Genomic DNA, 26,765 nt, shown 5'->3' on the forward strand with positions numbered 1-26,765 from the left:
AGTGTGATAACATGCAAAGCTTCATTTATTAGGTTATAGACTCATATTGCATTGGGACATTTGATGTTACAGTAACTAGCTGAGTTGGACTCGATGTTACTACCGAAGTTACTCCCATGTGGCTAGTCTAAGAGCGTTTAGATCACTAAATTAGTTAGTATCCATTACAGCCGGAAACCGCAACAAAACGTGATCTTTGGTCTACAGAGTAAAGCAAAGCATTGCAGTAAATTACAGTGACACACATTCACAAAACGAACCAAATAAATCACTGCACGGGTTTAGGGTTTAGGGTTTGCATTGCAGTAAATTACAGTGACACACATTCACAAAACGAACCAAATAAATCACTGCACGCAACACCCAAACTAAGAACTTCCTAGATTAGTCGCTAAATTCAGTTTGTTCCCATATCATCTGGCTGCCACTTCATTGACAATCCTAATGTTCTCCTCCGAGCTGGGTTGCCATAGCTTCTCGAACCCGTCGCCCACCGGTAACGGCTGCACCAGCATTGACAGGCTGAACACGACGTCGGCCATCTTCGGCCGCCGCGCCGCGTCCTCCTCCGTGCAAGCCCTGGCCATGCCGGCCAGGCTGAGTGCCGCATCCAAGTAGTACTCGTCCCCAAGGGCGGGGTCCATCCACTTCCTCAGCTTGGCGTCCCTCTTGTCCCCGGCCTCCAGCACCGCCCGGATGTCCCTCCACAGCATGCCGATCTCCGCGCCGACGCGCGCCTCCATGGCCATCCTGCCGGAGAGAAGCTCGAGGACCAGTAGGCCGAAGGCGAACACGTCGCTGCTCGTCGCCGCGGCGTCGGCCATCGCCGGCGTGGCCACGGAGAAGTTGGATATCCTGGCCCTGAAGTCTGCGGTGAGGAGGATGTTCCGTGCGCGGACGTCGCCGTGCACCATGCTCGGCTGAGTGTGCTCGTGCATGTACAGCAGGCCGTTGGCGACGTCGAACGCGATGCCCAGCCTCTGGTTCCACGAGAGCGTATCCACTGAGCTCGACGACGGCAGCGAGGACGGAGGCTTCTGGTACAGCCACTTGTCGAGCGAGCCCTTCTCGGCGAATTCGTACACGAGGAAGGTGTAGTCCCCATCCGCGCCGATGGATATGCCGGCCAGCCTGATGAGGTTGGCGTGGTTGACCATCTGCATCATCCTCAGCTCCGCCGACACGTCGCCTTTCGCCGGCTTCACCGCGAACACCTCGCCTTCTAGCTTGGCCCGGTAGTAGGAGGTGCCGATCCTGCACCGTTCGTCCAAGTTCATCGTCGCCTCCATGATCTCCGCTGTGCCGAAGATGATAGGCTTGTTGATGAACTGTGACACACTGGTGAGCAGCTTGTCCCCTCCGTTGATCATGCGAGCGATGGAACTGCTGCTCTGAATCCCGTAGGCGTTCTGGTTGAAGCAAAACCTCGGGCTCGCGAACCTGGACGCCGAGTGCACCGTGGCCTTCTTCTTGCGGTACCTCCGGTACGCGAAGATCGCCGCGCACAAGGCGGCGACCGCGACGAGAGACCCCGCGATGCTGGCCGCTACGGTGGCACCCGAGAAGCCCTTGCTAGCTCCGAGATCGCCGGTGCTCGGGCTCGCACCATAGCGCAGCGGAGGAAGCACCGGCGGCCGCGCCACCGGGATCAGCATCGGCAGCATCGTCGTGGAGGTGAAGTCGGCAGTGACGTTGTTGGCCGCAGCGATGGCGCTCGCACTGGAGTTCATCAGCTTGCTCACCTCGGACATGGTGTCGACAGGTCGCCACATGTAGGTGACGTGCAGCTGCACCCCGGCGCTCCGCTCCGCCGGCGTGGGGCACCGGCAGAAGAGCGGCACGGTGACCAGCTGCGAGACATTGAGCTTGTTGAAAACCGCCTGCGGGTTGAGCTCCTGGATGACGTCGGGGGTGGTGAGGTTCTCGAAGCCGGTGAGCGCGAGCGCGTAGAAGGTGTCGCCGGAGTGGATGGGGTAGGTGACGTTGACGAAGGAGCGGTTGCCGGTGCAGCCGCACCGGACGGGCACGAGCAGCGGCTGGTCGGGCAGCAGCGCCGCGTCCTCGGCGGCGAGGCTGAGGCCGTTGGCGCTGGCGATCATGGCCCGGCTCACGCCGAAGAGGTCCGAGATGGCGCCGAGGTCGAGGGACCCCGGGGACTGCGTGCGGTACAGGACGAACGTGTCGCACGGGGCCGGCACGAGGCAGGCGAAGCGCCCGGTGCCGTTGCCGGCGCCCTGCGCGTCGCAGCGGCGGAAGGCGAGGGCGAGGGCGAGCAAGAGGTGGCAGAGGAAGCGGCGGGGGTCCATTTGGCGCGCTCCGTGTCGCGGCCAGGGTTCGTGTCGTGTGCCGCGGAATGGGAATGCGGTGGTGGAAGTGGCCAAGGGGTGTGGGCTCGGTTTAGTATGCGTAGCTAGTGGCGTGCAGGGCGGCGGCTGCGTCCGGTTGTTCGGGTCAATAAACCGCGGTGGGCTTTTGTCGCGGCTCTGGGGTTTTTGATTCGGCTCGCCAATTCCCGCTGAGCGACTCAGATGCCGTCCCTTCTCCTGCCTGCATTAGACCCGATTAGTTTTTGCAAGCAGGCATGATTTGATCCTGAGTATTAAAACACCGGCCTGTTTGATTAACGATGACGAACGATGAGGCAGCTATAGACTGCAGGTGGCTTCCTCAGGTACTCTATGTGGCGGGCTGCTATATTCTGCAGGCAGCCATGTTTGATTACTCTGTACTAGTAGTATACTTTGTTAACTGAAGGTAGCTTTCGTGTGTGATTGATTGCACTTGCAGTGGGAGCAGCGGAACGGGTCCGCCGTCTCCTTGATTGGAGAAAGTGTATGCCAGATGATAATACTACCACGGTATCGTTTTCAGAGGAAAAAATCAGGATTATACATGTGCTAAGCAGTAAGGAAAACAGTAGGCTACACGCTAACCAACAAGTTATTGATGCGCCCTGTGCGATCTTTTATATTAGCAAAGTATAGTGCACTGATCATATGCAGTACAGATACAGCGTCCGTGTAGATATCTGGGTGCCGAGTTGATCGACTTGTCCGGTACCACTGCTGCTGCGTTGATAAGACCAACTAGTCCCGGTATCGTCGCCGAAAGACGTATGATCCCATGGGCTCCATCCAAAGCATAAAACCAGGACCGCGGCAAGTGATTCAGGTTTACCCTTGTTTTCACTCGAGTCTACAAACATCTAAATAGAAGAAGGGAAAGAAATGGGTGTAGCTAGGTCTCAGTAGATTGAGATTTAACCAAAATTTAAGATACATGCTATTTACTGTATTTAATTATTGAGTTGTATCTTTTCGGGTGCATATTTGCATGTTGAGGTGGGCCTACCCATTCATGTTTGTATCATGAGATGGCATATGTGCATGTTGACAGGAATATGAATTATTGGGTTGAATTTTTTTTCATACATATTTGCATGTTAAGATGGGCCTTACATTCATGTTTGTATCATGAGATGGCGTGTATGTTGAGAGGAATACATTCGTGTGGACTAGCAATTTAGATATAGAAGATTCAACATAAATCTAATCTTACTTAGGATCTCCAAGAAAGGTATCACAAAACACACACTTTGATTTTGTGGGCATCTTCATAAAAAAAAATGTCCTCCATGTTTTCCAAAGCCCGACATAAAAATCTAAAACTTAGGCTCGACATGTTTCAAGGTCAAGCCCAACAATACATAACTTTAGTCTGTATAAATGGTTATTCAATCATTACCATAAAAGACTAAGGTGTTGCAGCTAATTATAAAAGAAAATATAATATCTATGCATTTTGGGATTTTTTTGGCTTTTCGAATGGCCATTCGGGAAAATACTTGAGCTCAAACCTAGCCAAGCCAAACATCATATTATTGAGTTAGGGTTGTTCATGGCAACGTTTATCATCTTTGACCCCCCCCCCCCCCCCCCCGCCAAGGGCCGCAAAGTAACCATATTTTGCACACGTGTATTTTGTTTTGTTTCATGCCAATGTTTGAGGTGTTACAACTTTGACTAGAGTGATGACTTTAGAGCATCCACTTTTCAAGAGATTTTTGTTGTTGTGTGTATGCAACATTGTTGCGAACATGTTCCTCCACGGCCCAACAAAGCACGTGCAAAAACATATGATGCATAGAGGTGACAGATCCTAGCCATCCGGTAACCCGACCGATGCCTAGTGTCCGTGAGAAATATCAAATATGGGATCCACAATCCCATCAGGTTTAAATCCAGGATTTGAAGCCCTGATGGCCACGTCTTTGCAAAACTCTTTTGGTTGTAAATGGCATATTGGTCTAGTCCACAGTGAGCCGCCTATGGTGAAATGTTCAATGCTCAGGCTCCATGCATGGGTCCAATAGTTCCGCTAGTATTTTCGTACATGCATGTTGTGATGTACATATGTTTGCACCTACCCTGATGCTCCTAAATGAAACAATAACTTAAAGAAAATAACAATGAGTTTGACACCACACCGTACCATCACATGCAAGATTTTGTTCAAATGGAACACAACAAAGTTCGGGAAAAATGAACATAGGCATTCACTCGTGACAACAAGAACGAAACAGAACGCCCATGAAATTGATATATGGTTGGCCAAATGAGTATGCCTCATGATAGGACGAAAAATGGCAACAAAAATCTCTGCATGCCAGAGGATCATGAGCTAATTGGCCGCCTCTTTTTTGTCTTACTCGTTTCGGCTTGAGCAGAAAGCTGACTCTATTGTTAAAACTTATCGGGTGGCACTTTGCGAATGATTTGTTTTGTCTCTTTGGTGGATATGATTGATCTCAATCATTTTGATACTCATCTTTGGCTCACCTTTTTTGTACGGCTTTGCTAATCCCAAGTCATCTGAGATTTCTTATGTTTAAATCGGTTCTTCTAAAAATCAACTTAGATATATATATATATATATAAATCTCAATGGAGAACATTCTAGGCTCATACTTCGCTATTCTTTATTTTTGTGAGAAGCTTACCCTTCATGTTGTCATAGTCAACATAAGAACACTTGACTGTTCGAAAGAAATATAACAATATTCGAGTTCTTAGGCCTATAGACAACACACGGGCTAGCAAAGTTCTATTGGGCCCAGGGAAATCATGAGAAAATTGATGAAGCAGGCACAATGGGCCCTATACCCACGCCAGTTTGCCACAAATGGACAAATGTCCTCCCGTTCATGGAACAAAAATTAAGAACAAAGTGAACTCCATGAATTTTAAGTATGCGCGATGGACTGATTGGATGACGATATTTTCGAGTCTACAACAAGCGCAATGTGGGTTAAGATCGATGCAGATGGTGCTTTATCTCAGATATTGAGAAATGCGGTCAGCGCCATCGCCATCACAAATGAAACATGCATGTAGAAGCGTAACCAACGGTATGGATGGGATCTCAAACTTGCAGCGAAATGGGTCCGGCAACCAACAATCTTAGAACGTACCTGAGCATTGGTTGTTCATCAATTAGCTAATGAAGGTCCAATAACGTCAGAATTGTTTATACAAACCATTGCGTGTGGTGTCTTAAGAGAAAATTGCACGGCACAATCAGCACACTAATGATAAGATCTCGTAAAACTGAAAAAGCAATGTAAACTAAGAATGTGGAGACAGGGAGCATTCAAACTCTCGCTATCCATGAGGTCTTACCTTACCTTCTAAGCCCAGCCTGCTACACAGGCCCAAACTCACAGCTGGGCCGAAGTAGGATGCCTACGGTGGTACCGCAGCCAGCGTAGGTGTCTGCCAACTGCCAGCTTTCCCCATTAAAAAAATCAAAACGGTGCCTGGCATTTTTTCACTTACCCCCTTCACCCTTGCCAGCAGCAGCCGAAAGGCGCAGCCCTTCCCCAATTCCGGCCACGCCCCAGCGCCTCCGCCTCCCCCCTTCACTCCCCTCCCAGCTCCTCCGCCGCCCCCGTCGCCGTCTCCTCCGCCGCGCCCCTCCGGCCCGGGTATCCACCAGCGCGCTTCCTCCCTCCCTACCCCCTTCCCCAGCGCCGCCGCCTTTTCCACCAACTCCATCTGCCAATCTAGAAAACCCCTATTTGTTGCGCCACCCTCGCCTCGTTCTGATTCGGCTGATCTGATCGGTCGCTGAGCCGATGGGCAGCGACGCCGAGGAAGTATCCCAGCCGGCGTCGTCGCCGGAGTACGAGCAGGACGACGACGATGAGGACTGCTACCTGAGCGATCAGGAGGACGATGCCCTAGAGGAGTCCGTCCTCCAGGTCCTCGAGGACGGCAACCTCGAGGACTGCCATTGGTCCTCCTCCTCCGTACGCGCCTCGCTTACCCGTGCTTCTCCCGGCCCTCTCCGTCCGTTGGCGCACCCGATTGCTTCTCTTACTGACGGATTATTTTCCTTGCTTTTGCTTGCAGGTGATCACCAAGGAATATCTCTTGGCGGCGCAGGTGACTATATGGCCCGAGGGCTCCCCCCATTCTGTTTCCAGGCTGTAAGCGATTTCCGGATGCTGACGCTTTATTTTGTAAATCTATTCTGGCCGATTGGGGTCTGTAGAGGGAGGATCTGAGGAAGGTGATGGAGCTGCTAGGGTTAAAGGAGCACCACGCAAGGACGCTTCTAATCCACTACCGCTGGGATGTGGAGAGGATATTCGAGCTGCTCGATCAGAAGGGGAGGGATAGGCTCTTCTCCGAGGCTGGTATTCCTCTCGGAACCGCCAATAATGCTGGCTCGCCCTCTGCGACTGAGGTCACCTGCAATGTTTGTTACGATGATGTGCCCCTCATGGCCGCTTCCCATATGGACTGCGGCCACAACTACTGCAATGAATGTGAGTACTAGTCGCTGAGAGCACGGAAGTGCTTGTTATGTATATGAAGCTTTGCATATGTGCTAGCTATAGCTTTTATATGCCGGTAGAACGATCTTATGATTGCATTTTCAGATGAATACTTTGCTTTTTGACCACTGTGCTGATCAGCAGTGTGATATTTGTGTATTAGGAATGACAAATCAACAAACATCTTATTATCTTACGAAGAAAATGGCGCAACTTATCATCTTCATTTAGCTCTGTATCATTGTAGACCATCTGTACTTGTACTTCATGCACAAAATTAACCTAGGGAAGCAGGGGATATCACTTCCTAGTCGCAAGAATAATCATTATGTTACTTCATTTAATCTACTAGTCTATTATTACGAATTTTGGCTCTAAGTACCAGTAAAGAATATATCAACTACACAAGTTTTTTATACTCCCTACCTCCACGCCAACTGCACCCTGTGAATTAGCATTGCTATATCATTTATTCCTGAATAGCCACTAATATGTGTGTTTCATCAGGTTGGACAGAATATTTCATTGTGAAAATAAATGAGGGGCAGAGTCGGCGTGTCAAGTGCATGGCTCCAAAGTGCAATGCCATCTGTGATGAAGCATTAGTCCGGAAGTTAGTAAGTGCAAAGCGCCCAGATATTGCTGAGCGCTTTGAAAGATTTTTACTGGAATCTTATATCGAGGACAATGATACAGTCAAGTGGTGCCCCAGCACACCACATTGTGGAAATGCTATACGTGTCAAAGGTGATATTCATTGCGAGGTGGAATGTACATGTGGACGCCAGTTTTGTTTTAATTGCTCCTCAGAAGCACATTCCCCTTGTTCCTGCGTGATGTGGGAGCTCTGGATCAAGAAATGTCGTGATGAATCAGAGACTGTGAATTGGATAACAGTAAATACTAAGCCCTGTCCCAAATGTCACAAACCTGTGGAGAAGAATGGTGGCTGCAACCTGGTTGCATGTATATGTGGACAAGCATTCTGGTGAGATTTCGTATTCCTCTTGAACATTTATGTTTTATTACATACCGTTCCATTTGTTGGCAGCTAATGATGCACTGTTGTTATATTGATGCCTTCTTTTATTTGTTATATTGGTACCTTCTTTTATCTTGATACTTGTCCATACAAACTGAAAGCACTACATACGTCTTGTCTTCTTCCTACTTTCCTGTTTTATGTAAGCGTGAGCATACTTTCCAATGAGTAATGATGTTCAAACGAATTGTAGAACAGAATGCGGTACGATGAGATAGAATGCAGTAGAAATAGAAACAAAAATAGGGAACTGATACCTACCCCTAAGGGTCAAAGCAAGCCTTCAGTTCAGTTCGCTTTTCTTAGAATTAATCAAATCTCCCCAAGTAGTATTGGCACGTACGACCAGTCAGTTAACAGTTGGCTACTCTACCACTGAGCTACTGAGGAACAAGGGGGGATTCGAACTCCAGAGTTGAACTCCCGCTCTCAACCCATGAACAAACTTGCTGGAATGATTGCCCCGGCCCTTGATCTTCGGGATGCAGAGTAGGGGATGGCTTGGCACATGTTAGTTAGGACTTAGAACCAGTGAAAACCCACCTTGGGTAAGGTGAAGTTCAGTTTGGAGATCTAACGATTCCTTATATCCTGTATCCTCGATTGATGCAGCCTCAGATGCTTCAATTGTATTTGTAGAGTATTCAGATATACTGAGTTACAAATCAGCTCGTCAGTACTACACTACAACTAGGATACTATCGTGATATAATTGTATGGTGGGCAGATAGTACTTTGATGCTGGTGAAGTACATATTGTTCTCTCTTTGATACCGATTGCTCTTTTGTAAGGACAGGTTTTCTGACATATTTATAGCCCCATAATTATTCTATAAAGATACAACCACCTAGATTGTTAATGAAAATTTGTTGGTAGTTGGAAATAATAAGTTTGGTATCATGCTTTTACCAGTAATTCATAGCATATGGAGGAAAGTCTTGTAACGGTATAGGCGTATAGCTTATCTAACCTGTGTGTGGAAGTATTCTATCCATCATTCATAGCTCCTGCCCTGATCACGTATGCTACGTACGACTTATGGTGTGTGGGTATAATAGCAAAAGCTGTGCTCTGCCAATTGTGTAATGAGACAGAGTATTATTGTTTCGTATTCAAGAATGCTCACTGCTAGAGGTAATGCTGGCAGTCTGGCATGTATCTGATCGGAAATCTAGACATCATAGTAGCAGTGGCGGTGCCGGGAATTCATTCATGTGTAGTCAATTCAAACTTGTGTAGTCATACGTATGTATTTACGATTTTTTTCTGCATGATGTATACTCATTATATGATGTTCTTGATGTGTAGTCATTTGACTGCACAGCACATGCATGGCTTCGCCACTGCATAGTAGGGTAATACAAGAGACACTGCAGACTTCAATTGTACTGTCAAGGGTCATTACAGGCCTTTATTAGCATGTGCCTGGCAGGTTATAAAAAATATTTTAAGTTTGGTGTGTCATTCACGCTGCGCCACAACTTACATGCTACACTGACTACGATGTTCGCCTCTTGTTCTCTTTCTCGATTTTTTCCTCTTCACCCCACTTGTTCTTAAGTTTGAGTTTTATTTTGCTGATTTTATGTATTTTGGATGCAGTTGGTTATGTGGTGGTGCTACTGGTAGAGATCACACATGGTCAAGCATTAGTGGCCACAGTTGTGGCCGATTCACAGAAGATCAGTCAACGAGAACAGAACAAGCAAGGCGAGACCTCTATCGATATATGCACTACCACAACAGATACAAGGCACATACTGATTCTCTTAAGCAGGAAGCAAAGCTTAAGCGTGACATCCAGTGGAAGATATCCATTTCTGAAAATAAGGAATCCAAGATAAAAGATTACTCTTGGGTGATAAATGGACTGAACAGGCTTTTCAGATCAAGGCGTGTTCTTTCATATTCTTATCCTTTTGCATTCTACATGTTTGGTGATGAGATTTTCAAGGAGGAGATGACTCCCGAGGAAAGAGAACTCAAGCAGAATCTGTTTGAGGATCAGCAACAACAATTAGAGTTCAATGTTGAAAGGTTATCTGGTTTCCTCGAAAAGGATTTTCAAAATTTTAGTGACGAGGAGGTTATGGATACAATGAAGCATGTTATCAATCTTTCCAATGTGGTAGATAGGCTCTGCAAGCAAATGTAAGAACTCTGCTCAACAAAATCCCTGTCAGTTACCTTGAGAAAATATGTTTAGCCAGTGTTTGTGCAAAGTAAATTGTACTAACTGTGTATTGCCTTGCAGGTATCAGTGCATTGAGAATGATTTGTTGTACCCTCTCCGCACGCCTCATAATATTGCCCCATACAAATCCAAGGGTCTTGATAGAGCCTCAGAGCTCCATATTTGTTTGGACTCTGCTGAACAAAGTTCACCATCTATGAAGTGTAGTCAGGATGAACACAAGAGTCAAGCTGGTTTATGTAGCGAATCAGGTATTTAACTGGCAATATTTCCTTCATACCAAGGCTTAAATTCATATGATAAGGATCACCATACTAGAAGTTGGTCATTAGCTGTTTCTGGTTGCTTATTTTTTTATTAATTGAGATTAGCTGTTTCTGGTTGCTTATTTTTTTATTAATTGAGATTAGCTGTTTCTGGTTGCTGATGCATATTTTAATATCCGCCTTAGGCTCATCTCTTACGGGAAAGCGACCTATTCTTCAGCTGCACGGATCAAGTTCCGACAACAGTGGACGCCCGTCTCACAAGAGAGAGAGAAGAGATGCTCATGGCGGCGGTGCTCTTTTTGATCTCAACGTGCCAGCCGAAGTGGCGGACAAGATGTGAAGCTCCAGTATCTGACGGAACATTCCGCTGCAACTGTACAGCTGACCTGTGTTTCTTCAGCTACATAAAGGAATTTGTGTTCTCTTTTGTTGCCTTGGGGCGCTTGCTTGCGCTGCAACCTCGCCCTGGGGCTGTGATCCCGACCAATAGAGCAAGCAAACTTTCAACTTATCCTCTTGTATATCATGACATGACATGATGCCGTTGTGCATAGTTCCTATAATGCTAAATCTACCTGTTGAGCAAGAAGATGACTTTTTTGGGAGAGAACTCTAGACATGTTCTACTATGTTTGTGCTGCAAATTTGTTACAATTTTTATTGTAGAAGTTGCTGCTTCAAGCTCTTTGGGAGGCTGACTAACTAGACTTGAAGTGAATAGTGCCAGCTGGTTAAAAATGCCAAGCGGAGCATCTTAATCGCGAAAAAAGAACTCGCAAGGTTTGAATCCTGGGAATGTGTCCCCGCCGAGAAATGTAAGATATGCTGCCTGTGGAGGATTTCGGTGCCACTGTAGATGCATAGCAGCATGTCTGTCGTTGAGGCGTGTTTCCTCCGAGGTTGTCAGCTCTGCTAGCTTCGAACATACTGCCTTGGAAGTCAAAGCTTTGGATTGCGTGTTGAGACGTAGCACCTTGGCTGCTCATGCAAAGGGACACGCTGCATATGGCGACCCGATGGTACCGAGGATGCGTTTGTACGACGCACATCACCTGGGAATCTACCGGTGCGTGGAAGAACACTCCATGTTGTCCTCTCCCGTGTTTTCCTTTGGATTTGTGTTGTCCCTCCTCTCTATTCGCTAGGTATCTAGCATCATCTAGCAGAAGAGAAATGGAAAATGCTCGAGCCCTGCACGCCCATTGACTTCCAGATAAGACGCCATTGACACGGTCGTAGTTGTTGGTAAGCTCTAGGCGTTCAGCGCGCTCTCTGACAGCTTGGAAGATCGATGAGAAGAATCTTTCCCGGATCTCGAACTGAGGAGGCTTCAGTAATCAAATGCCACCAGAGCTGGTTTCCTATGTGCGCACATCACGCTGCATCGGTGTGGTTCCTTTCCTTCCTTCACCTGCTCCTTCCAGCAGCTATTCTACCACTCAGCACCGGTCCAAGAGCACATGAAACCCCCGGCATGTCTGTCGCTGGGATGTTTCTTTAATCACTCCACTGAGATTTGAATAGCTTCTCTTCATCGAGGCCGCTTTTGTCGTTATCACGTACGGGCGCAGCTCCCCTCCCTTGTTGTCATTGACAGCATCATTGTAGATGGGCACAAGGAAACATCAACAGACGTCTGCCTTCTTTCTTCTTACTCTTCCTCTGCTCCGAATTACTTGTCGTAGAAAATGGATGTGTCTAGACATGTTTTTAGTGATAGATACGTCCATTTCCGCGACAAGTAATTTGAGACGGCGGGACTAACAAATGTTCAGATGTCCTTCATTTGCCAACAGATAGCCAAAAACCAAAGAGGGTAAAAGTTACCACTAGTAGTGATACCAAACGTACCATTCCGTTATTAGCCATGAAGTCTCTGTTGTGCTTGTGCGATGCGATAAATACTGCCTGTGCAGAAAGCAAGTACCTTCCCCTACACACATAGCACGATGCACAAAAGATTGGTCCAGCAGAACGAATAGTCGTGCAAGGAAAAAAACGCCCTGGACTTATAATGCTCTCCAGGTACGTGCGCCGTGGTGGCGCGTGCGATTGCGACGTGGGGGCGCCGGGCCGGATCATGCTTGAGGAACAGTTGAGGGAGGGGTGCGACCAAACCCACAGCGCAACTGCAGTGGGATTCCGTGACAAGCAGCTACATAACATTTGGGGCCCGGACGCCCGGTTAGGGTACATGAGGGATGGGGCTGGCCGGGCATCCACCGAATCCAGCCGGTGCACACCTCCCACCTCCCATTCCATCCCATGTAGCGTTTGGCATGTATGCTACTTGCCCTAAAGCTAGAGTAAGTCTGGGACAATCGACACGATCCAACCATGTGTATGCGGCCATGTAAGCGCTGATATATGAAGTTAAGATTACCAATCTGCGTGCAGTAAAACTCCAACGCGCTGACCGCGCGCATCCGTTTGGGTCGTTGCGGATAGAAAAATCGGCCCAACGCATCGACCCAAACGGACGCGCGTCCGCTTTTCGTCCGCCTGCTGACCCATTCTCGGCCCAATTTTAAGTTTGATTCATGTCGGCGCGGACACGAAACGGACGCGCGCGACGCGCGCCTACTCTTCCCTCTAGCCCGTTAGTCGGTGGCAAAGCGGCCACCATTTCCCCCCACTTTCCCAAAACCTCCCGCCCGCTCGCACTCCCGGTGAGAACGACGCACTCGATGCAGCCGCCGGGTTCGCCTTCCTCGCTCGTCTGGCCTCACCTCCGCCCCCTCCGGCAGAGGCAAGCCCCGCGCCCCCAAAGAAGAAGAAGCAGCTGACGTCCGAGGAGCGGGTCGTGCAGTCGGCCAAGAGGAAGGACCAGAGGCACGCGACGGACGCAAGGGACGAAGCGGCAGCCGTCTCCGCCCTCACCGCCGCCGCACAACAGGAACAAACCAACGCCCAAGTCGTGGCGACAACGAGGTAGGCTCTGATCTACCTAGGGTTAAACCCTGGCCAGCACGGGCTTGTCAGCGCCGCCGCGGCTGCGGCCAGCACGAGCTCGTCCGCATTTCCTCGGATGGCACTGTCAGAGTCACCGCGCGCGTCTGCCACACACCTGATTCCCGGCTTCCATGTTTATCCCCAAGCCTCCCGCTTCTTCGGGGAATGCTCACCGGAGGTGAGCGTGCTGGCGCCTTCCACGCCCGCGCTCGCACCCGTGTTCATCAACCTCAACGCCATGCCGGTGGCTGGTGGACCATTCTTCGGAGGGGCAAGGAAACGCCAGTGGGAGATGTCAGTTGACATGCTCCCCGGCGCCCGCAACCTGTTCGACATAATGCCGACGGCCGACGACGAGGAGACGGTCATCCTCGAGAACATCATCTACGAAGGCGGTGCCGCAACCGCTGGTGGCTCCGCCGCGGCTGCCTACGATCTCAATGAGACCCAAAGCCAAGACGGCCGAGCGCCATTCATGCCGGCCACCTATGATCAAGCTAGCATGCACGATGCCTTCATGGAAGATCAGGTCGGCCTAGGCAGCTTCCTGCTCGATCACGAGTCCCGAAGGACTACGACCTAGAGGAGGAGAATGAAATGGACATCGACGGGGAGCCTTTGTTCGAGACGAGCTCACCAACAAAGCTGTCGGGGCGAAGTCGAAGTGCAAGAGCAAGCAGAAAAAGGCATACACGTCGCCCGAGGACAAGCTCCTTTGTGAGTGTTTGAGGGACATTGGGCAAGACCCCAATGTCGGTGCCTAACAGAAGGCATCAACCTTTTGGATTCGTCTCCATCACGAGTTTCATGAACGCAAGAAGTTCTCGTCGTACCAAGTGCTTAGCAAGCGTGGGTGGGTGTCCCTTTCGAAGCGATGGAGGGTGATACAACAAGAGTGCAACAAGTATTGCATCACCCTTGAGAGCATCAAGGCACGCCCCGTGAGTGGCATCGGCATGGGAGACATGGTATACATGTGCCGCCACTTCATTTTCATTCCCATTATGCTTGCATGTCCATTTGCATATCCATTTTGCCCATATGCTTGCATGCTTTTCAATTGTAGGCATTCCAAGCTTTGGATGCATTCAAGGTCCAACATGATGGCAAGTCCTTCCACCTCTCCCATTGTTGGTTGGTGATCAATGGGGAGGAGAAGTTCAAGGCACAATATGCTGCCCTCATGGCGTGTGGGGGGAAGGCAGCCGTGGAGGAGCACGTGGAGGGCGAAAAAGTCACAGCCGCGGGGGAATACCAACTCCAAGAAGGAAGACAAGTGCGATGCGTCGTCGATTGCCTTGCTTGCAACCGTGGAGGGCATGATGAGCAAAAAGGACTCAAGGGAGGAGAAGTAGCGGCAAGACAAGGAAGAGTAAATGAACACCTTCATGGAGATCCAAAGGAGAATCTACTAGGGAGATACTTATACACATGAGCTCACCAGTAGCGCTTTTAAAAAGGAAGCACTGCTGCTAAATATCAACAACGCTTTGGCAGAAACAATGCTGCTACTATGCACATAGCAGCAGCGCTGTAGATATAAAACACGCTACTATTAATTGCCAAACCGTTGCAGGCAGGCTAGATATACTAGTAGCGCTCATGCGTAAAAAGCGCTACTGCTATTGAACTTAGAAATAGCGCTTTCCTCTGACCAGTGCTACTGCTAGGACCAAAGTTTAGTTCCACCTCGCTCCTCGAACAGAATGTTTACCATCTTAAATATGGTGCTTCTCAAACTATAACAACCACTTGGTCTTCATTGTACTCTATGTGTAGGATCTGTGGCAGTATGAATCTTCACCTGTTCCTAAACAGACGAAGATTCATATTGACAATTTAGATTCTACACAAAAAGATCAATGATGACCAATGATTTTTTAATGCTAATGATCATAGCCTTATTAGTAGCACTGGCGCTGAAAAAACGCTACCGCTAATGATCATAGTAGTAGCGCTTGCTTCCCCGAAGCGCTACTACTATTGTACTTAGCAGTAGTGGTGGTTTAGAACGAGCACTACTATTACGGGGCACCTTATCCACATGCCCTGGCCTGCGGGCGTCCTCACTCTCCCCCTCACACTGCACTCGCTCACTCTGCCGTGCGCCGTCACCCACCAGCGCCCCAAGGTACGTATTTGCCCCCTCCCTCCCTCTCCGCCCTCCTTTCCCCTCCCTCTCACCGCCCTCCTCCTCTCGTCGCCCTCCTCTCCCCTCCCGTCGCCCCACCTCCATCCTCCTCCTCCCTCCTTCCTCCCCCTCCATCTGCCGCCATCTCGGCCTCCTCCCTCTCTCCTCCCTCCCTTCCTCCCTCCTCCCTTCCTCCCTTCCTCCCTCCCCCATCTATGTTAATTATTTTGAGTAAAATAGAACATATAAGTTATATGAATAGAATCTAGGTATTTTGAATAGAATAAAATAGAAAATATAGGTAGAACGTAGGTATTTTGAATAGGATAGAAAACTAGTGAATAGGTTTTTTGAATATAAAAAGTTTTAGTAATAGAAAATTTTAGTAATATAAATTTTTTTGGTATAGAAAATTTTCAATTATAGAAATGTATTGGAATGCTATATGAGAAATTTTTAGGTATCAAATTTAGTAAGAAATTTTAGGTATAGAATTTTTTTGTAATTTTGTTTTTCAATATAGAAATGTATTGGAAAATTTAATTATTTTTATGTCATTATCATTTTGTCACCAAAGAATGCTATATGAGATATGATGATCTAAAATTTTCACTCGGTGGAATATGCAGGCTTTGTAGAGTCGTGTCTCCTTGGAGTGATCGATCGTCATCCGAGCTACCTCTACTTCCTCTACAGCCGAGTCGGTGAGCTAAAAGTCCACCTCCTCCTTCTCTACTCCTTGGTGTTGAAATGTTCGGGTTATAAGATATATTGAAATGTTTCTGTCAATATTGAATCATTGAAATGCAATGAGCACCAGTTTATGCTCATGTGTGAATGCTTATTATAATTGATTCAGATATAATTTCAAGGTTAAGCATCATTGTATGTGTATGGACATCTTTGTATCACACGGAAAATCCAAGTGACCTATGTTCTGCCGAAGTGTTGATTCATTTCCGTTTCGGCAAACTTCAGGCGCTCGATATATCCTATGTTAGAAAAGGTCATGCTGGATTTTTCCGTGAATTTAAGCATGACTTGTGCTAGAATATGTAGGAAATATCGAGTGCCCCGGATTTGCTAGAAAGAGAATTAAACAACATTTCGAGTTGACTTTAAGTCTGCCGGCGCTCCATATACATGATAGTCAAAAAATCAGTGAGGGAGAGTCTCCACCATATATGAGAGAAGAAGAATGCCGACTGTTGTCATGGAGTTCGCATCTCCTTGTGCTAGACCTTTGTTATGCACTAGGGGAAGAAGGAGTAGCGACCAACATCGACGGTCGAAAAATCAGTGAGGGAGTGTCCACCATATATGAGAGAGGAAGGAGAATCCCGACAAACCAATAGTCAACCCATGATGAATAATAATTATCTAATTTAGTTTTTGTAGTACATATATTTAATTTTAGAAGTTTAATCTTTAAATTATGAACATAGGAAATGTCGTCGGACGACGAAAGTCTCCCGGAGTGCGACTGGTGCGGCGATGACCGGGGTATGTGCGACAGGCCTCACCTGGTAGAAGGTCGGCGCTTCAGCATTAAGCTCTAGGAGACCTTCAATGTTGAAACGGTACGCAACAACGACAAGTGTTTTTTCGGAATTAAGCACGAGTTCTGCTTCTTCAACGTGTAATTTTCGTCTTTTACAATTCGACTAGCTTATCCCATGCCATGCAAGACGCTATGTCTTGGAGAGGATGGATTTTGAAGATCATGAAAGTATGGAAACAAAGATAGTTCAGCTAAGGATCCATCATGGTTTTGATTTTGCTGTAAATCTATACAATTCTGAGAGTGTATCTCATTTTGGTTGCCCGAATTGGGAAGCACTTTGCAAGATGTATGATTTTCATGAGGGTATGCTTGTCACCTTCGATGTTGGTGATCCCGACATCGACCAAGATAATATGGACATTTGGGTCCTTGTTGATACGCTTCGAATTTTACCACTATGTGAGTTTCTCAAATATAGTTATTAAGTAATTCATATTTTTTATTTCAAAATAGTGGACAACTTATTTCCATTGATAGCTTATTTTCGTTCTTCAAATAATGTACGAAAGATGGCAGACAGAACCTACTACACTGATGGCGCAGAATTTACTTATCAGGAGAAAGATCATCTTATCTCATTTATTATTGATGTTGAGAATTACAATATAAATTATCAAACTCCTGCACATTATGGTCAATACGTGCCACTAGTCCACGTGTTAAACTACGGTAACATCTATCAAGATGGCATGGTAAGATTTTTTACTATTACAATACCCGTGCATCTTTTGCATAAATTCTTCTAAAGCTTCGTTACTGTTTTTCAACAGAAAATCCTGAAGGATTGTGTGCCTCATCTCATGCTTTCGAAAGGTCACCTTGATGTTATTAGCTTACGGCTAGGTCTACCTAGGCTTCATTACTGTTCATACCGGATTTCTAAAATCGATGAAGACATGACAATCAAAGGATAAAAAAATGTATGGATAATTGCTACGTCTTGAGCTTCCGTTAGTTTTCCTTGAAGAGAAAAGGGTGATGCAACAATAGTAGCGTAAGTATTTCCCTCAGTTTTTGAGAACCAAGGTATCAATCCAGTAGGAGGCTCCTCAAAAGTCCCACACACCTACACAAACAAACAAAGAACTCGCAACCAACACAATAAAGGGGTTGTCAATCCCTTCACGGCCACTTGCGTAAGTGAGATCTGATAGAGATAGTATGATAAGATAAATATATTTTTGGTATTTTATAATATAGATGCAAAAAGTAAAGATGCAAATAAAAGTAGATTGGAAACAAATAAGATAAAAGATAGACCCGGGGGCCATAGGTTTCACTAGAGGCTTCTCTCAAGATAGCATAAGTATTATGGTGGGTGAACAAATTACTGTCGAGCAATTGATAGAAAAGCGAATAATTATGAGATTATCTAGGCATGATCATGTATATAGGCATCACATCTGCAACAAGTAGACCGACTCCTTCCTACATCTATTACTATTACTCCACACATCGATCGACTCCTGCCTGCATCTAGAGTATTAAGTTCAGAAAGAACAGAGTAACGCATTAAGCAAGATGACATGATGTAGAGGGATAAACTCATGCAATATGATATAAACCCCATCTTTTTATCCTCGATGCCAACAATACAATACGTGCCTTGCAACCCTTTCTGTCACTGGGTAAGGACACCGCAAGATTGAACCCAAAGCTAAGCACTTCTCCCATGGCAAGAAAGATCAATCTAGTATTGCCAAACCAAACTGATAATTCGAAGAGACTTGCAAAGATAACTCAATCATACATAAAAGAATTCAGAGGAGATTCAAATATTTCTCATAGATAAACTTGATCATAAACCCACAATTCATCGGATCTCGACAAACACACCGCAAAAAGAGTTTACATCGAAAATATCTCCACAAGAGAGGGGGAGAACATTGTATTGAGATCCAAAAAGAGAGAAGAAGCCATCTAGCTAATAACTATGGACCCGAAGTTCTATGGTAAACTACTCACAACTCATCGGAGGGGCTATGGTGTTGATGTAGAAGCCCTCCGTAGTCGATTCCCCCTCCGGCGGAGCGCCGGCGAAGCCTCCAAGATGGGATCTCACGGATACAGAAGGTTACGGCGGTGGAAATTGTGTTTCGGTGGCTCCCCGGATGTTTTTGGGGTACGTAGGCTTATATAGGAGGAAGAAGTACGTCGGTGGCCGCCCGAAGGGCCCATGAGACAGGGGGCGCGCCCTGTAGCGGTGGGCGCGCCCTCCCCTCTTGTGGCCTCCTCGGCTGCTTATTGACTTGCACTCCAAGTCCTCTGGATCACGTTCGTTCCAAAAATCATGCTCCCGAAGGTTTCATTCCGTTTGAACTTCGTTTGATATTCCTTTTCTTCGAAATACTGAAATAGGCAAAAAACAGCAATACAGGTCGGGCCTCCGGTTAGTAGGTTAGTCCCAAAAATGATATAAATGTGTAAAATAAAGCCCATAAACATCCAAAAGGGGTAATATAATAGCATGGAACAATCAAAAATTATAGATACTTTGGAGATGCATCAACAATCATAGGGAGGTACTTGGAACCAACATTGTGTGAAGCGCAAGAATTGGAGACACGATAGTCTCCATTCTTCATAATGGAGAGTCAGTGCCTATCTTGTTTTATTCTATTTTACTTTAAAGAGGGTAGTTAGGTCCTAGCTAATACTCATGATCATGTGCTAAGAACAATTACGTAGGGTTGGTTAGATGACTATGATGATGATGAGTATGACTTGTTATTATGATAATGAGTAGAAGTTGTATGATGATGATGAGTACGACTTGTTATTATGATACCAATGATGAGTTATTTATTATTATGATGATGCATGATGCTAAGTTGTTATATGAGCATGGTGAGTTATTATATATATTAGTGGGTGAAATGAACATGGATTTAATTCAAGTGGAGGTAACATGTGGTGCACATCGAAAGTACTACTAATCCAAACTAGATCAAGTTTGGACTAGTAGTACTTTCAACATGCACCACATGTTGCCTCCACTTAATCTAATCCACGTTCATTTCACCCACTGTTATATATAATAACTAATCATGGTCATAAAATCCTATGATGAAAGTACTGTATATAGTACCTATACAAATACAGCGACAGTAAGCCGCATTTTCAAAAATACAAGAAAATTTAGCAGTAGCGCTTTTCAGAAGAAACGCTACTGCTACTTACTATTATCAGCAATGTTTTTAATTACCAAGCGCCACTGCTAGCTAGGTATAGCAATAGCGCTGGAAAACCAGCGCTACTACTACCGGTTAGCTGTAGCACCTTACTGGTAGCGCTTGTACAAGCGCTATTACTAGCTATTAAAATTGCACTACTACTAGGGTTATCCCTAGTAGTGAGGCTCGACATGGAGGCGGAGAAGCAAGCCAGGATGCTTCATATGGAGACGGAGAAGCAAGCCAAGATGCTCGAGATCGAGCCCATCAATGCCAAGACCAAGGCGAAAGAAGTGGCGCTGGTGAAAGATCGTGGATGTCGCCTAGAGGGGGGGGGGTGAATAAGCGCTTTAAAATAATTACGGTTTAGGCTTGAACAAATGCGGAATAAACCTAGCGGTTAATTTGTCAAGCACAAAACCTACAAACTAGGCTCACCTATGTGCACCAAGAACTTATGCTAAGCAAGATGAACAACTAAGTGATAGCAAGATATATAACATGAAACACAATGGCTATCACAAAGTAAAGTGCATAGGTAAAGGGCTTGGGTAAGAGATAAAGGAGGCATGCGGAGACGACGATGTATCTTGAAGTTCACACCCTTGCAGATGCTAATCTCCGTTTGGAGCGGTGTGGAGGCACAATTCTCGCTAATAAGCCACTAGGGCCACCGTAATCTCCTCACGCCCTCGCACAATGCAAGATGTCGTGATTCCACTAAGGGACCCTTGAGGGCGGTCAACGAATCCCTACAAATGGAAACACTTGGGGGCGGTCACTGAACCCTTACACTTTGGCAACCCTTGGGGGCGGTCACCGGTACCCGTATTGCTCGTGGCGATCTCCACAGCCTAATTGGACACCCCGACACTTGCCCGAAGCTTTACACCACAATGCTTGAGCTCCGAACACCACCAACCATCTAGGGAACCCAAGCACCCAAGAGGAACAAGCTCTAGGGTACCAAGCACCTAAGAGTAATAAGCTTCTCAACTTTGTAACTTCCACGTATCACCATGGAGAACTCAAACTGATGCAACTAATGCAATGACAAGGGCACACGGAGTGCCCAAGTCCCACACTCTCAAATCCCACCAAAGCAACGAAAGCTATGGAGGAAAAAGAGAGGAAGAACAATAAGGAGAACACCAAGAACTCCAAGATCTAGACCCAAGGGGTTCCCCTCACATAGAGGAGAAAGTGATTGGTGGAAGTGTGGATCTAGATCTCCTCTCTCTCCCTCCCAAACTAGCAAGAATCCATGGAGGGGTTGAGAGATTGCAAGCTCGAAGAAGGTCAACAATGGGGGGAAAATGCGAGCTCAAAGGATAAGGTTCATTGGGGAAGAAGACCCCCTTTTATAGGCACCCCAAATCCAACCGTTATGCACCCAGGTCGTGCACAAGTGGTACTACCGCTCGCAGGATCGGTACTACCGCTTAGCACGGTCAAAACAGCCCAACGAGACAAAAACATGAGTTGTAGTTCTGCTAGAGAGGTAGTACCGCTAGGGGGAGAGGTAGTACCGCTCGAGGGAGAGGTACTACCGCTCTAGAACCACAAAATCCAACACGAATAATTGCATCCCCAGAGGAAGCGGTACTACGCGTGGCATGGGGCCGCGGTACTACCGCTCGAGAGAGCAGTACTACCGCTTGAGGCTTTCAGGAACACAACAGAGAAAACAGAGGATGCAATAAAGCCGGAACTGCCATAACTTCTGCAAATGAGCTCCGAATTGAGCAAACTCAAGCTTGTTAGATAGATGACGACGAGAAGCATCTGAAGGAAATATGCCCTAGAGGCAATAATAAAGTTATTATTTATTTCCTCATATCATGATAAATGTTTATTGTTCATGCTAGAATTGTATTAACCGGAAACATGATACATGTGTGAATACATAGACAAACATAGTGTCACTAGTATGCCTCTACTTGAACTAGCTCATTGATCAAAGATGGTTATGTTTCCTAACCATAGGCATGTGTTGTCATTTGATTAATGGGATCACATCATTAGGAGAATGATGTGATTGACTTGACCCATTCCGTTAGCTTAGCACTTGATCGTTTAGTATGTTGCTATTGCTTTCTTCATGACTTATACAAAGTTCCTGCAACTATGAGATTGTGCAACTCCCGTTTACCGGAGGAACACTTTGTGTGCTACCAAACGTCACAACGTAACTGGGTGATTATAAAGGTGCTCTACAGGTGTCTCCAAAGGTACATGTTGAGTTGGCATAATTCGAGATTAGGTTTTGTCACTCCGATTGTCGGAGAGGTATCTCTGGGCCCTCTCGGTAATACTCATCACCTAAGCCTTGCAAGCATTGTAACTAATGAGTTAGTTATGAGATGATGTATTACGGAACGAGTAAAGAGACTTGCCGGTAACGAGATTGAACTAGGTATTGGATACCGACGATCGAATCTCGGGCAAGTAACATACCGATGACAAAGGGAACAACGTATGTTGTTATGCGGTTTGACCGATAAAGATCTTCGTAGAATATGTGGGAACCAATATGAACATCCAGGTTCCGCTATTGGTTATTGACCGAGAATAGTTCTAGGTCATGTCTACATAGTTCTCGAACCCGTAGGGTCCGCACGCTTAACGTTACGATGACAGTTTTATTATGAGTTTATAAGTTTTGATGTACCGAAGGTTGTTTGGAGTCCCGGATGTGATCACGGACATGACGAGGAGTCTCGAAATGGTCGAGACATAAAGATTGATATATTGGATGACTATATTCGGACACCGGAAGTGTTCCGGGTGTTTTCGGAGAAAAACCGGAGTACCGGAGGGTTACCGGAACCCCCCCCCCGGGAAGTAATGGGCCTTGATGGGCCCTAGTGGAGAGAGAGAGGGGCCGGCCAGGGCAAGAGGCGCGCCCCCTCCCCTTGAGTCCGAATAGGACAAGGAAGGGGGGGGGCGCCCCCCTTGCCTTCCCCCTCTCCCACTCCTTCCTTCCCCCTCCTTCTTGGAATAGGAAAGGGAGGGGGCAAACCTACTTGGAGTAGGTTTCCCCCTCCTAGGGCGCGCCTCCCCTTAGGCCGGCCCCCTCCTCCTCTCCCCCTTTATATACGGGGGAGGGGGCACCCCATAGACACACAAGTTGATCTACGGATCGTTCCTTAGCCGTGTGCGGTGCCCCCCTCCACCATATTCCACCTCGGTCATATCATCGCGGAGTTTAGACGAAGCCCTGCGCCGGTAGAACATCATCATCGTCACCACGCCGTCGTGCTGACGGAACTCATCCCCGACGCTTCGCTGGATTGGAGCCCGGGGGACGTCATCGAGCTGGACGTGTGCTGAACACGGAGGTGCCGTACGTTCGGTGCTTGGATCGGTCGATTCGTGAAGACGTACGACTACATCAACCGCGTTGTCATAACGCTTCCGCTTAACGGTCTACGAGGGTACGTAGACAACACTCTCCCCTCTCGTTGCTATGCCATCACCATGATCTTGCATGTGCGTAGGAATTTTTTTGAAATTACTACGTTCCCCAACAGTGGCATCCGAGCCTAGGTTTTATGCGTTGATGTTATATGCACGAGTAGAACACAAGTGAGTTGTGGGCGATACAAGTCATACTGCTTACCAGCATGTCATACTTTGGTTCGGCGGTATTGTTGGATGAAGCGGCCCGGACCGACATTACGCGTACGCTTACGCGAGACTGGTTTTACCGCCGTGCTTTGCACACAGGTGACTAGCGGGTGTCAGTTTCTCCAACTTTAGTTGAACCGAGTGTGGCTACGCCCGGTCCTTGCGAAGGTTAAAACAGCACCAACTTGACAAACTATCGTTGTGGTTTTGATGCGTAGGTAAGAACGGTTCTTGCTCAGCCCGTAGCAGCCACGTAAAACTTGCAACAACAAAGTAGAGGACGTCTAACTTGTTTTTGCAGGGCATGTTGTGATGTGATATGGCCAAGACGTGATGCTATATTTTATTGTATGAGATGATCATGTTTTGTAACCGAAGTTATCGGCAACTGGCAGGAGCCATATGGTTGTCGCTTTATTGTATGAAATGCAAACGCCCTGTAATTGCTTTACTTTATCACTAAGCGGTAGCGATAGTCGTAGAAGCAATAGATGGCGTAAACGACAACGATGCTACGATGGAGATCAAGGTGTCGCGCCGGTGACGATGGTGATCACGATGGTGCTTCGGAGATGGAGATCACAAGCACAAGATGATGATGGCCATATCATATCACTTATATTGATTGCATGTGATGTTTATCCTTTATGCATCTTATCTTGCTTTGATTGACGGTAGCATTTTAAGATGATCTCTCACTAAAATTATCAAGAAGTGTTCTCCCTGAGTATGCACCGTTGCCAAAGTTCGTCGTGCCCAGACACCACGTGATGATCGGGTGTGATAAGCTCTACGTCCATCTACAACGGGTGCAAGCCAGTTTTGCACACGCAGAATACTCAGGTTAAACTTGACGAGCCTAGCATATGCAGATATGGCCTCGGAACACGGAGACCGAAAGGTCGAGCGTGAATCATATAGTAGATATGATCAACATAGAGATGTTCACCATTGAAAACTACTCCATCTCACGTGATGATCGGTTATGGTTTAGTTGATTTGGATCACGTGATCACTTAGATGACTAGAGAGATGTCTGTCTAAGTGGGAGTTCTTAAGTAATATGATTAATTGAACTTAAATTTATCATGAACTTAGTACCTGATAGTATTTTGCTTGTCTATGTTTGTTGTAGATAGATGGCTCGTGCTGTTGTTCCGTTGAATTTTAATGCGTTCCTTGAGAAAGCAAAGTTGAAAGATGATGGTAGCAATTACACGGACTGGGTCCGTAACTTGAGGATTATCCTCATTGCTGCACAGAAGAATTACGTCCTGGAAGCACCGCTGGGTGCCAGGCCTGCTGCAGGAGCAACACCAGATGTTGTGAACGTCTGGCAGAGCAAAGCTGATGACTACTCTATAGTTCAGTGTGCCATGCTTTACGGCTTAGAACCGGGTCTTCAACGACGTTTTGAACGTCATGGAGCATATGAGATGTTCCAGGAGTTGAAGTTAATATTTCAAGCAAATGCCCGGATTGAGAGATATGAAGTCTCCAATAAGTTCTACAGCTGCAAGATGGAGGAGAATAGTTCTGTCAGTGAGCATATACTCAAAATGTCTGGGTATAATAATCACTTGATTCAACTGGGAGTTAATCTTCCGGATGATAGCGTCATTGACAGAATTCTCCAATCACTGCCACCAAGCTACAAGAGCTTTGTGATGAACTATAATATGCAAGGGATGAACAAGACAATTCCCGAGCTCTTCGCAATGCTAAAGGCTGCGGAGGTAGAAATCAAGAAGGAGCATCAAGTGTTGATGGTCAACAAGACCACTAGTTTCAAGAAAAAGGGCAAAGGGAAGAAGAAGGGGAACTTCAAGAAGAACAGCAAGCAAGTTGCTGCTCAAGAGAAGAAACCCAAGTCTGGACCTAAGCCTGAAACTGAGTGCTTCTACTGCAAGCAGACTGGTCACTGGAAGCGGAACTGCCCCAAGTATTTGGCGGATAAGAAGGATGGCAAAGTGAACAAAGGTATATGTGATATACATGTTATTGATGTGTACCTAACTAGAGCTCGTAGTAGCACCTGGGTATTTGATACTGGTTCTGTTGCTAATATTTGCAACTCGAAACAGGGACTACGGAATAAGCGAGCACTGGCCAAGGACGAGGTGACGATGCGCGTGGGAAACGGTTCCAAAGTCGATGTGATCGCAGTCGGCACGCTACCTCTACATCTACCTTCGGGATTAGTTTTAGACCTGAATAATTGTTATTTGGTGCCAGCGTTAAGCATGAACATTATATCTGGATCTTGTTTGATGCGAGACAGTTATTCATTTAAATTAGAGAATAATGGTTGTTCTATTTATATGAGTAATATCTTTTATGGTCATGCACCCTTGAAGAGTGGTCTATTTTTATTGAATCTCGATAGTAGTGATACACATATTCATAATGTTGAAGCCAAAAGATGCAGAGTTGATAATGATAGTGCAACTTATTTGTGGCACTGCCGTTTAGGTCATATCGGTGTAAAGCGCATGAAGAAACTCCATACTGATGGACTTTTGGAATCACTTGATTATGAATCACTTGGTACTTGCGAACCGTGCCTCATGGGCAAGATGACTAAAACACCGTTCTCCGGTACTATGGAGAGAGCAACAGATTTGTTGGAAATCATACATACAGATGTATGTGGTCCGATGAATGTTGAAGCTCGTGGTGGATATCGTTATTTTCTCACCTTCACAGATGATTTGAGCAGATATGGGTATATCTACTTAATGAAGCACAAGTCTGAAACATTTGAAAAGTTCAAAGAATTTCAGAGTGAAGTGGAAAATCATCGTAACAAGAAAATAAAGTTTCTACGATCTGATCGTGGAGGAGAATATTTGAGTTACGAGTTTGGTTTACATTTGAAACAATGCGGAATAGTTTCGCAACTCACGCCACCTGGAACACCACAAAGAAATGGTGTGTCCGAACGTCGTAATCGTACTTTACTAGATATGGT

The 26,765-nt window shown here is 46.5% G+C and overlaps 2 protein-coding genes across 2 annotated transcripts; one reads left to right on the forward strand and one right to left on the reverse strand.

The window, feature by feature from the left end:
• Positions 1-251: 251 nt before the first annotated feature.
• LOC123095041 (serine/threonine receptor-like kinase NFP) lies at positions 252-2,336 on the reverse strand. The gene has a single exon (XM_044516875.1). It carries the CDS (start codon positions 2,304-2,306, stop codon positions 414-416), a length of 1,893 nt encoding a protein of 630 aa, XP_044372810.1. The 5' UTR covers positions 2,307-2,336; the 3' UTR covers positions 252-413.
• Positions 2,337-5,833: 3,497 nt separating this feature from the next.
• On the forward strand, positions 5,834-10,954 carry LOC123092900 (probable E3 ubiquitin-protein ligase ARI2). The gene is made up of 7 exons (XM_044514754.1): positions 5,834-6,307; positions 6,411-6,443; positions 6,553-6,829; positions 7,346-7,826; positions 9,484-10,032; positions 10,136-10,326; positions 10,527-10,954. Exons 1-7 carry the CDS (start codon positions 6,134-6,136, stop codon positions 10,682-10,684), a joined length of 1,863 nt encoding a protein of 620 aa, XP_044370689.1. The 5' UTR covers positions 5,834-6,133; the 3' UTR covers positions 10,685-10,954.
• Positions 10,955-26,765: the final 15,811 nt, after the last annotated feature.

Source organism: Triticum aestivum, chromosome 4B (genome assembly GCF_018294505.1).
Source record: "Triticum aestivum cultivar Chinese Spring chromosome 4B, IWGSC CS RefSeq v2.1, whole genome shotgun sequence".
NCBI classification, from domain to species: domain Eukaryota; kingdom Viridiplantae; phylum Streptophyta; class Magnoliopsida; order Poales; family Poaceae; genus Triticum; species Triticum aestivum.

Coding starts and splice junctions, on each gene's coding strand:
- LOC123095041 (XM_044516875.1), bottom strand. CDS start 2,306: ATGGACCCCCGCCGCTTCCTCTGCCACCTCTTGCTCGCCCTCGCCCTC.
- LOC123092900 (XM_044514754.1), top strand. CDS start 6,134: ATGGGCAGCGACGCCGAGGAAGTATCCCAGCCGGCGTCGTCGCCGGAG. Junction 7,827..9,483: donor ATATGTGGACAAGCATTCTG/GTGAGATTTCGT, acceptor TTTTGGATGCAG/TTGGTTATGTGGTGGTGCTA. Junction 10,033..10,135: donor GATAGGCTCTGCAAGCAAAT/GTAAGAACTCTG, acceptor ATTGCCTTGCAG/GTATCAGTGCATTGAGAATG.